The following is a 12511-nucleotide window of genomic DNA, read 5'->3' as shown; positions in this document are numbered from 1 at the left end:
TTTAAATTCCTTGTTGTCATGGAGATGCCATCTGACCGTGTTTATTATTCACTGTTCCACCAGAGTATGTTTTTTTTAATTAGTTCTGTGAGTTGATGGTAATTTGTGTTGCGTGTTATTTATATTTATTAATTAAGGGTCAATTCAACCACAATAATAATAATAATAACCACCTGTAGGACCCAAGAAAGTCACTTAAAAAAAGTAAAATATACATTTATATTAACTGAACAAGAGCTGAATCAAAAGCGTGTAAAAACAAATCTGTTCGTGCTGACTACGTCATATTCCTGCGACGGAGTTGGTGTACTCGTCATATGTTTTGAAGCTAGCTTGAAAAATTGAAGATTTGCGTTATTAACGTTCAGTTCAATTGAAGTCTTGTATACTGAAAATCATGTCGTTTTTAGAGGACGAGAGTTCGAGCAGTCTAACCGGTCCACAATCACGACTGGAGAGCTATGTTTTTAGTAAGTTGAATTTCTTGGGGGGGTTTTCTGGCTAGTTAAGTGTTAGCTTCCGAGCGAACACGTGGATCAGAAATATATAACGCTTACATGAGCAACTGGAGCAAAAATCCAATTTTAGTGGGGAGAAACTCGTATAATTGGAAAAAAGGGGCAAAGTCGGCTAATGGGATATTTAAACACGAGATTATACATTGCTGTTAAAGCAATTTGTTGCAATTATGTATGCTGTAGTTGAAAAGTGATGATAATTACAGTCAGACTTTGTAACTGTTGTGTTCTCCTGAAGGCTGTGAATTATCCTCTGACGTGCCTTTCTACACCTTTCAAGGCGATGAGGAAGAGGATTTAGAGCATTTTTTAGAACTCCGTACGGTGTGTAGTAGTACACTTCATCTTTATCTTGAATTTTAAAGGTAGGCCTCTACATGTGTCCAAAAATATATCGATATTCTCTCTTAAACACCGTTTCTCCACACCTTTTGTCTTCCCACCTGCTGTAGGTCTGCCTTGGCGAGGGAGCTAAAGAAGAGAACAATGTGGTGGAGGTGACTGCCATGAATCACCAAGGGAAGAAGATTTCAGTGCCAGTAGCCAATCTCCACATATCTTGTCTTCCCATGGTAATGTAATTTTTAGTGACTTTTTTAATTGTAATTAATTAATTTTCTTATGGATATACACACTATCCACTTTAATAGGAACACTTGTACTGTACATCTGCTCATTTATGCAATTATCTTTATCAATTAACCTGTTAATTTATGCAAATTTAATTTTTTAATCTCTACATTTGTAGTTTATTTCTTATATACGCACTTTTTTTTGTATACTTAGTACTTTGGCACTACTCCTTATCTTTTTCTCTTTATATATTTTGCTGCCTCAAGTGGAGGAGTTTAAGTATCTCGGGATCTTGTTCACGAGTGAGGGAAGGATGGAGCGCGAGATCGACAGGCGGATCGGTGCAGCCTCCGCAGTGATGCGGTCGCTTTACCGGTCCGTCGTGGTGAAGAAGGAGCTGAGCCAAAAGGCGAAGCTCTCAATTTACCGGTCGATCTACGTTCCGACTCTCACCTATGGTCATGAGCTTTGGGTAATGACCGAAAGAACAAGATCGCTGATACAAGCGGCCGAAATGAGTTTCCTTCGCAGGGTGGCTGGGCGCTCCCTTAGAGATAGGGAGGAGCTCGGAGTAGAGCCGCTGCTCCTCCACATGGAGAGGAATCGGCTGAGGTGGCTCGGGCATCTTTTTCGGATGCCTCCTGGACGCCTCCCTGGGGAGGTGTTCCAGGCATGTCCCCCCGGGGAAGACCCAGGACACACTGGAGGGACTATGTCTCTCGGCTGGCCTGGGAACACCTCGGTGTTCTTCCCGAGGAGCTGGCCGAGGTGTCTGGGGAAAGGGAAGTTTGGGCTTCCCTGCTTAGACTGCTGCCTCCGCGACCCGGTCCCGGATAAAGCAGAAGAAGACGAGACGATATTTTGCTGCTGTGAAAGAAAGAAAGAAAAACCTTTTATTTGTCACATGCACACTTCAAGCACAGTGAAATTCATCCTCTGCATGTAACCCATCTGAAGCAGTGAGCGCGGGCGCACACACACACACACACACACACACACACACACACACACACACAGAGCAGTGGGCAGCCATACTACAGCGCCCGGGGAGCAGTCAGGGGTCAGGTACCTTGCTCAAGGGCACTTCAGCCCAAGGCCGCCCCATAACAATGTAAATTTCCCCTTGTGGGATAATAAAAGGTTATCTTATCTTATCAAGCCAATCATGTGGCAGCAGCACAGTGCATGAAGTCATGCAGACACAGGTCAAGAGCTTCAGTTAACGTTCACATCAAACATCAGAATGAGGAAAATATGTGTTTTCTGTTACCATGGTTGTTGGTGCCAGATGGGCTGATCTACTGGGATTTTTAATACATTAGAGTTTTTACACAATGGTACAGAAAACAAAAACATCCTATGTACAGAGGGTCTGCAGGCTGAAACACCTTGTTGTTGAGAGAAATCAAATGAGAATGACCAGACTGATCTGCGCTGACTGGAAGTCTATAGTGACTCATCACTTTTTGCAACCATGGTGAGCAGAAAAGCGTCTCAGAACGCACCGTACATCAAACGTTGAAGTGGATGGGCTACAACATCAGAAGACCACATCAGGTTCCACTCCTGTCAGACAAGAACAGAAGTCTGAGGTTATGGGCACAGAGTCACCAAAACTGGACAGTTGAAGACTAGAAAAAGACCAGCCTTTTTTTTTTTTTTTTAAACTACAATGGTATAATTTGGGTGAGTTTGTGCCCATGAGAGAGTCAGATTTCTGTTCTTGGCTAACAGGAGTGAAACTCGGTGTGGGCTTCTGCTGTTGTAGCATGTCCACCTCAAGCTGTGATGTTTTGTGCATGCTGAGATGCTTTTCTGCTCATTGTGGTTGTAAAGGGTGATTACATCAATAACTATATCCTTAGCAGCTTGAACTAATCGAACTATCTGTTCATTTTCCTCTGACCTCTCATCAACTAGGCGTTTCCACTCATAGAACTGTTGCTCGCTCACTGCTTTTTGTGTTTTGTGTAAACTCTAGAGACTGTTGTGTTTGAAAATCCCATGACATCAGCTGTTTCTGAAATATGCAAAGCCTTTCTAGTACCAATACAGTATCTGTACCACAGTTAAAATGATAGATCGGATGTGAATATTAACTGAAGCCCTTGCCCAACTGCTGCCATGTGATTGGCCGATTGGCTAACTGCATAAATGAGCATGTGGACAGGTGTTCTTAGTAGTGTGGATGGTGAGTATACAAAATCCTACAAATTTGATATTATTCATCTGCTTGATCTAATAAAATACAGTAATTTGGTTTAATTTCTTGTTAACTGACATTACTGTTTTGGCCTAATACGGTATCACAAGAGGATGCAGTATACAAACTAATAATCACAGAGTGGGGGTGCTGTGGCTCAGTCGACTAAGGCGCCATACCATAAATCCGGGGACCCGGGTTCGATTCCGACCCGAGGTCATTTCCCGATCCCTCCCCGTCTCTCTCTCCAGCTCATTTCCTGTCTCTACACTGTCCTATCCAATAAAGGTGAAAAAAGCCCCCCCCAAAAAATCTTTAAAAAAAAAAAAATCACAGAGTGGATTTGTGCTTTGGCAGCTTTTAATTAAATATTCCAAATTTGCAGACAGATTAACTTGTAGACTGTAGTGTTTAGTAGATAGATATATAGATTGATAGTAGAGCCTTTTTAGATTGAATTTTGTCCTGGATAGTCCATGTGCCAGTGATCAGTCACCAAGCCTATGGTAACAGTTATGTACACTATATGGCCAAAAGTTTGTGAACACTTGACCATCACACCCGTATATGGTTCTTCCCCAAACCTTTTCCACAAAGTTGGAAGCGCACAGTTGTATTGGATGTCTCTGTATGCTGTAGCATTACAATTTCCCTTCACTGGAACTAAGGGGCCCAAACCTGTACTAGCATGCTGATGCCCCGTGCGCAAAGTGAGCTCCATGGAGACATGGTTTGACCTGCACAGAGCCCTGACCTCAACTTCAGTGAACACCTTTGGGATGAATTGGAACGCTGATTGTGTACCAGCCCTTCTCGCCCACCATGAGCAAATCCCCACAGCCTCGCTCTAAAAATCCAGTGGAAAGCTTTCCCAGAGGTGTGGAGGTTATTATAACAGAAAAGGGAGAACCAATTTTGGAATGGGATGTTCAGCAAGCACACATGGGTGTCCACATACTTCTGGGCATGTAGTGTATCTAAAACCATACCCATAGTTAACCATAGTATAACTATGCTGCACCCAGAAACCTTTCATTCTTGTATTATTATGCAGCATTCTTTCTCTGCCCTTACACCGCATGACCAACTTACTCAACCATAAGCCAAACTTAAGCTGTTCATAATGAGAATATTTCTGTAGAAGGTCAGCTAGTGTAAAAATCCAAACAGAAAGAAACCCCATTCACTTGTGGTATTTACATTCTTGATTTTATTGTAATATCTGTTTCAGGTAAGCCTGGGAGAGTTTGAACTGATGGCACCTGTAACACTACGCTTGAAATCAGGAACTGGGCCAGTGACGGTTAGTGGATTACACCTCGTCGGTAAGTGGGGAGTCCAACTTTGGGTGATTTTCATATCTTTAATTGTGCCTTGTTCTTTCCTTGTTTTCCTTTCTGGCTTCTTAGGATGTGAGAAAGTAAAGTAAACAAGGTGAGGAGGCATCGAGGACAAACATAGTTTCCAAAAGAGATGCTCCTGCTTATGAAGTGTCCCTTCAAAGCAACTTTATTTTATTGATGATTTGTTGTACAGCTATAATGCCTGTACTGAACATAACCAATATGCATATACACAGTGCTCTGTGATTTGCATATTGAATAAGTATTAGTTAAATATTACTGCGCATGTATGTGTCTACATGTTGATGTTCGCACCTCTGGTTTAGCTGTAGCATTTATTGTTTTAAAGCCAAACAAAACCCGAAAGTAAACTAACTCTATTATACTGACCGATAATATCCATACAAGACATGTTTGAGTGTTCACTTGTTCATATTTGTTCCTGTAAACTGTGTACAGATTTTATTTTAAAAGAAAAACAATGTCCCTGGGCGTGGAGACCTTACTCTCTCCGAGGTTCAAATATCGTGCTCTAAGTACAGAAGAACAACAACTTTTTATTCATCACACGCTTGTGAAATTCCTCTCTGCATTTAACTCATCTGAAGCAGTGAAAACACATGTGAGCAAATGAGCACACACATAAACCCAGAGCAGTGGGCAGCCATGCTAACAGCGCCCGGGGAGCAGTTAGGAGTTGGGTGCCTCGCTCAAGGGTACCTCAGCCCAAGGCCGTCCCATATTAACCTAACCGCATGTCTTTGAACTGTGGGGGGAAAACGGAGCACCCGGAGGAAACCCACACAGACACGGGGAGAACATGCAAACTCCACACAGAAAGGCCCTCGCCAGCCGCTGGGCTCGAACCCAGAACCTTCTTGAGGCGACCGTACTAACCGCTTACACCACCGTGCTGCCCGATAGAATCCGAAATTGTGATGTCGCTTACACACTACATGACTTACCAAGGCTGAGATCTAGTGGATACAAAGCTTCTAAATTGTTGTAAACAACCCTGAAGATGCCTGAGTGTCGAGCGTTTGGCTGTAAAAATAAGCCTGATCACTGAAGCAGTGAGCAAACACTCACGTAAACAGTGAGTACACTCATACCCAGCCTCTGTGAGCCTTTTGCTGCCTATAAAGTCAATCGCCAATAATACCGTGGTTTTTATATATATATATATATATATCACACATACAGTGGATATAAAGTGTACACACCCTGTTAAAATGATAGTTTTTTCTGATGTAAAAAAAAAAAGAGACCACGATAAATAATTTCAAAACTTTTCCCACCTTTTAATGTGACCTATTACCTGTACAATTCAATTGAAAAACAAACAAATCAGTTAGGTGGGGAATATAAATAAATAAATAAATGAAATTAATTAGATACACTTTTTTTTTTTAAAGTACAATAACCTGGTTGCATAAGTGTGCACACCCTTAAACTAATACTTTGTTGAAGCACCTTTTGATTTAATTACAGCCTTGAGTCTATTTGGGTTCACACCTGCCATCAATTAAAATAACTGATTAACTCCAAATAAAGTTCAGGCATTTACTCAGTTGCATCCTCCAGCAAAAGCCAGCGTTCACAGAGAGCTTACAAAGCATCAGAGGGATCTCATTGTTGAAAGGGATCAGTCAGGAGAAGGGCACAAAACATTTCCATGGCATTAGATATGGAACACGGTGAAGACAGTCATCAAGGAGTGGAGAAAATATGGGACAACAGTGACATTACCGAGAACTGGACGTCCCTCCAAAATTGATGAAAAGATGACAAAAACTGGTCAGGGAGGCTGCCAAGAGGCTGACAGCAACACTGAAGGAGCTGCAGGAATTTCTGGCAAGTACTGGTTGTGTACTACATGTGACAACAATCTCCCGTATTCTCCACATGTCTGGACCATGGGGTAGGGTCGCAAGACGGAAGCCTTTTCTTACAAAGAAAAACATCCAGGCCCGGCTAAATTTTGCGTGCGCACAAAAAAAAAAAATCATCAACTCTCCCAAAAGCATGTGGGAAAATGTGTTATGGTCTGATGAAGCTGAGGTTGAACTTTTTGGCCACAATTCCAAAAGGTATGTTTGGCACAAAAACAACACTGCACATCACCAAAAGAACACCATACCCACAGTGAAGCATGGTGGTGGCAGCATCATGTTTTGGGGTGTTTTTTCTTGAGCTGGAACAGGGGCTTTAGTCAAGGTGGAGGGGAATGATAAACAGTTCTAAATACCAGTCAATTTTGGCCCAAAACCTTCAGGTGTCTGCTAGAAAGATGAAGAGGAATTTCATCTTTCAGCACAACAATGACCCCAAGCATACATCAAAATCAACAAAAGAATGGCTTCACCAGTAGAAAATCCTAAATCCAATTGAAAATCTGTGGGGTGACCTGAAGAGGGCTGTGCACAAGAGATGCCCTCGCAATCTGACAGATTTGCAGCGCTTTTGCAAGGAAGAGTGGGCAAATATTGCCAAGTCTAGATGTGGCAGGCTGATAGACTCCGACCCAAAGAGACTGAATGCTGTAATTAAATCAAAAGGTGTTTCAGCAAAGTATTAGTTTAAGGGTGTGCACACTTATGCAACCAGCTTATTGTACGTTTATATTTTTCCCCCAAACAGATGTTTGTTTTTCAGTTGAATTGTACAGGTTATAGGTCACATTAAAGGTGGGAAAAGTTTTTAAATTATTTATTGTGGTCTCAGGTTTTTCTAATGTTAAAAAAAAATCATTTTAATGGGGTGTGTACACTTTATATCCACTGGGTGGGTTGTTTGTTTTTCCCAAAAAATTATTTTTCCTTATTTTTGTGACATGCTTTTGTTTGTTTTTATTCACTGAGAAAGGTGATCTTTTTAGACAACAAGAATCACATTGCTATGATAACGGATACTGTTTACTCGTATCTGTCAGTACTCCGTATACATTATCTAGCCGAGTGACATTTAAACTTAATAAAAGTTGAGTCGTGTATTTTGTTGCCAGTAAAAATCACATGGTTACAGAAAATTTCTGATTAGATTTTTAGAATTAGAAGCCTTTGTCATATTTTACAGCACAGTGAAGTTCTTTCTCTGTTTTTAACCCTGCTGAAGCAGTGAATGCAGACACCGAGAGAACGGTGGTGCCTGGGGATTTTTATTTAATTTATTTTTTTAGAATTGGAAGCCTTTATTTGATGGCTCTGTGTTACAAAGGTAAACAGCGTGCTAGTGAACCAGTTACATCACAGGTGGATATCCAGTTTCAGGGTAAATGGTTGCGTCCAGGTAAGCCTATTTTTACCAAGATCATAACTGTTAAAATGGATAAATTGCTGTTATAAAGTTTTTGTTTTTAATTTAACTATGCGTAGGGCACTTGTGATCAGCAAACAGTGTTTATTTTTGGGTTTTGTTTGGCTTTAATATTTCTGCAGAACTAGGCTTAATTAAATAACAAGTCACTGATTACAGTACAATTGGCATGACATGAGAATATTACAGTGCTTAGCATAAATGAGTACACCCTGTTTGAAAAGTAACATTTTAAACGATATCTCAATGAACACAAACAATTTCCAAAATGTTGACAAGACAAAGTTTAATATAACATCTGTTTAACTTATAATGTGAAAGTAAGGTTAATAATATAACTTGGATTACACATTTTTCAGTTTTACTCAAATTAGGGTGGTGCAAAAATGAGTACACCCCACTGAAAGTCTCTGGGAGCAAAGCTAAACTGTAGACTACAAATATATAATTAAACAAGAATACAATCACAGGTGAGTCTAATTAGTCATTACACAGGTGTCCAGCAGACAGTTGACTATAAAAGGGTGTTACTTAAAGAAAACCCCTCCCCATTTCAGGCTGTCAGCAATGGCACCACATGGAAGAGAAATGACACGACCTGAGAAAGAAAATAATTTCTTTACACCACAAAGGTGAAGGCTACAAGAAGATCAGCAAAGCTTTACTTATCAGTCAGAATACTGTAGCAAAAGTGGTACAAAAATTTAAGAAAGATGGAACTGCAACCATCTTGCAGAGACGTTCAGGTCGTCCACGGAAGTTAACACCTCGACAGGAGCGTCTTCTGATGAGAAGGGTTGAAGAAAATCGGCATGCAAGTTCACTGCAGTTATCTAAAGAAGTAGAAAGCCAAACTGGGGTGACCATTTCCTGTGACACAATATGGCGTATACTGCAGAGGAATGGCATGCATGGATGCCGTCCACGAAAGAAGCCTCTCCTAAAGCCCAGTCACAGAAAAGCCCGCTTAGAGTTTGCCAGGGCCCATGCTGACAAAGATGAAGACTACTGGGACTCTATACTCTGGAGTGATGAGACCAAGATAAATGTTTTTGGAACTGATGGCTTCAAAACCGTATGGCGTCGCAAAGGTGAGGAATACAAAGAAAACTGCATGGTGCCTACAGTGAAACATGGTGGTGGCAGTGTCCTTATGTGAGGCTGCATGAGTGCTGCTGGTGTCGGGGAGCTGCATTTCATTGATGGCATCATGAATTCACAGACGTATTACTCTATACTGAAAGATGCTACCATCACTCCGTGCCCTTGGTCGTCATGCACGTTTCCAACATGACTAAACACACATCTAAGGCCACTGTTGGATTTCTGAAGAAGAACAGGGTGAAAGTGATTCAGTGGCCAAGTATGTCTCCTGATCTGAACCCAATCGAACACCTATGGGGAATTCTGAAGAGACAAGTTGAGCATCACTCTCCATCCAGCATTCAGTCACTAAAAGAGGTCATTGTTGAAGAATGGAAAAAGATTGATGTTGCAAAATGTCGCCGACTTGTTCATTCCATGCCTAGAAGACTTGGTGCGATCATTAAAAATCATGGAGGCCATACAAAGTACTAGATGTAGTAGTTTTTGTTGTGGGGTGTACTCATTTTTGCACCACCCTAATTTGAGTAAAACTGAAAAATGTGTAATCTAAGTTATATTATTAGCCTTACTTTCATGTTACAAGTTAAACAGATGTTATATTAAACTTTGTCTTGTCAACATTTTGGAAATTTTGTGTTCATTGAGCTATTGTTTAAAATGTTACTTTTCAAAGGGGGTGTACTCATTTACGCTCAGCACTGTAACTTTTCAAACCGGGGACACAAACTAATGTAAGGTCATGTATTCAGTACAGTTTTTTTTCTTTATTAATAATTTGGGAAGACGGGACGTTTTTGTTTTAGGTTTTTCTTTCATGTCCGTAATAGTGTAAAAACAAGTGAAAAGTCTATTTTGTCGACGTATACTGATATCCAGATAAGTCACTTGATCAACAAGAAAATTTTTTCTACAGTTGTAGACTGTACTTTTTAGTCATTTTGTAATAACTGTACAACCCAGCTGGTTGTTTATAAATCCAAATCTTCCTGTTTTATTGTCGTTTGTAAGCATCAAGCTGTCCTGTGTTTGTCACATGGTAGAAAGCAGTTGTTTATCCTTGATCTAGGACTTGCCCTTTATTCCTCAGAGCACATTTAATTGAACTGATGCATCCTTAAAGATGTCAGGCTTTAATGGATTTATAGGTCATGGGCTGAAGAGTGGAAGCACAAGGAGTCTAGAAGGCATCAGAGATACCCCTTTCATACAGAGTGGCCAACCCGGATTATACCCATGTTGATTTTGTGTCTAAAAATGTGATCTTGTATGGTCAGACAAGGGTCAGTTTCAACGTGAATTGCACCACCCAGGTCACTAACAGCCGGGGCCGGACTAATGAGTCTCATGCAAATGGTGGTGCACAGTGCTTTGTCCTGCAGGCACACACAGTGAAAACTTACAGACTTCGTTTATTTTCAAGCACGTTAAACAAGACAAGCCGCATGTGACTTTTTTTTTTTTTTTTTCTCGACTAAAGTTACAGTGCATGCATGAGTTCTGGGTGAAAACAAAAACAATGCAGCTGAAACAAAGCATGCACCTGTTCTCGCACATCTCCTTGATTTTATTATTAGTAGGTACTACTCTCCATACACTGAGCCAAAGTGCTCCGTTTTTCAACACGCTGCGTGCGTTTATGAACTTAAAACACCACGAGCACCAGTTCACACGGTTTCATATTTGCATGCAAGCGGTGAACCTTTGTGAAGTTGGTATCCCATATGATGAAGACATGAATAAAAGTATTTCGGCTTGTTTGTACATCATTTGTGCATACAAATAAACATATGCTTCATTATTTCTTAAGTTGTTAATGTGGTGCTGGGCGATGCTACATCCTTAAAACATTTTACCGGGTAATTTCTCTAAAACTGTTTGAGCACAAATTTTTTATTTTGGATGCACAAACGAATCAAAATATCTTTTTATGTATGTTATCATATATGGGGTACTAAAGCAAGCTCAGAGAAAGCCTCACTTACGACAGGCACAGAGATGATGTAGCCAAGAGGAAAAGAGCATGAGAAAGAGAGAGATCTGCCCATTTCCAGCATGTGAGTTAATTATGCATGTCTCCCAGGTTGTGATCCAGGTCCTATCTGAATCGTCATGACCATAGGTTATAACCCGTGTTGGCTCGCTCACTTGGTGCGAATTGACAAAAGAAGGGTTGAACACTGGTCAAAAAAAAAAACCCAGGTCCAACCCTGGACTTTGAAATGAAAGCGGCATTTAGAGAATTGGGATGCACCTACTGAAAAGCTGGTGTGTTGGGGCAGGGACGCCGAATTGTTCAGAATGCCAAGCATGTGCGATTGGAGATGTGACAGATACAGAGATGCTCGCTGTTTTTGATAGATGAACTGAAAATGCACTATTGGCTGTATGAATAATTAATACCCTAATATCTCTCCTTATATTCAGCTTCAGAGAATGAGGAGTCAGAAGTATGTGATGATGATGATGACGATGACGACGACTCTGAGGAGGAAATGCCCCCCATTAAACCAGCCAAAAAGAAGCAGAAACTGTAGAGTCAGCAAATGATAATTAAGTTTTATACAATCTAAGGTTCCATAAATTCTTTTCAATACAGTTACAGTGGACTGCAGAGCAAAAAAAGAAATAAAATGAAGCTTGAAATATTTTTTAAAAGGATTGTTTGGACCAGTTCCATGTACATTTTTGTGATTCTTCGTGTGGAGTGTTAACCTGTTAAATTCCAGAATGCTGTGTTTGTGTAATACAAGCAATGTTTGCTTGTCTTTGTAATGCTTTAGGACACATGGCGTTTTGGAACAAAACTATTGTATTGTGTAGTTACTGTTTTTCATTTGTTGAAAGGACAGTTAAAGGTTCACTAAGAAATACATTTTCATACTGTTGGATTACAATTAATTAGCCTTAAGGACATTCACCAGCACTATTTCCTGCAGCTGTGCAAGTGTGATTTTTAAATGTGGTCAGGGTTTTGATGGCGCATTTCAGCGATAAGTGTTGAAACACAAAGGACTGCCATGGTTGACTTTTTTTGTACATTTATAGGTTTTCTGTATTAAAATGGTTCCAGATTTAGGAATGGGTTACTTTTTTCATGCTTTTTTTTTTAACACATCATGATTCCACTTTTCTGTTCTTTACAGTATTACATTTCTCTTATGATAAATCAGACAATTTATGGAGTCAATTCTGTTTCTTTAAAAAACTAAGTAAAGAGTCTTTGTTTTTGCTAGAACTTATAAAAAGTAGCTACATACTGCAAGAGAGCGCTGAGGACCTGGAGACATTTTGGTCTAAGATTCCTCGCTCTGTGTTGTCCAAATATATAGTCACATTCACACCTATGGACAATTTTAGAGTAGACGTTGCCCTAATTTGCATGTGTTTGGACTGTGGGAGGAAACCCACATCAGCACGACGAGACCACTCAAACTCCACACAGAAAGGCCCCA

The 12511-nt window shown here is 40.4% G+C and overlaps 1 protein-coding gene across 1 annotated transcript; it reads left to right on the top strand.

Annotated features, from left to right (window-relative positions):
• The first annotated feature begins 300 nt into the window (after window positions 1-300).
• Window positions 301-12134, top strand: npm3 (nucleophosmin/nucleoplasmin, 3). Its single transcript, XM_060925665.1, has 5 exons — window positions 301-470; window positions 757-842; window positions 971-1090; window positions 4526-4619; window positions 11484-12134. The coding sequence occupies exons 1-5, from the start codon at window positions 398-400 to the stop codon at window positions 11591-11593; spliced, it is 483 nt and encodes a 160-aa protein (XP_060781648.1). The 5' UTR covers window positions 301-397; the 3' UTR covers window positions 11594-12134.
• Window positions 12135-12511: the final 377 nt, after the last annotated feature.

This window comes from Neoarius graeffei, chromosome 7 (assembly GCF_027579695.1).
Source record: "Neoarius graeffei isolate fNeoGra1 chromosome 7, fNeoGra1.pri, whole genome shotgun sequence".
NCBI lineage: Eukaryota > Metazoa > Chordata > Actinopteri > Siluriformes > Ariidae > Neoarius > Neoarius graeffei.
This window is presented reverse-complemented; position numbering and strand designations above follow the sequence as displayed.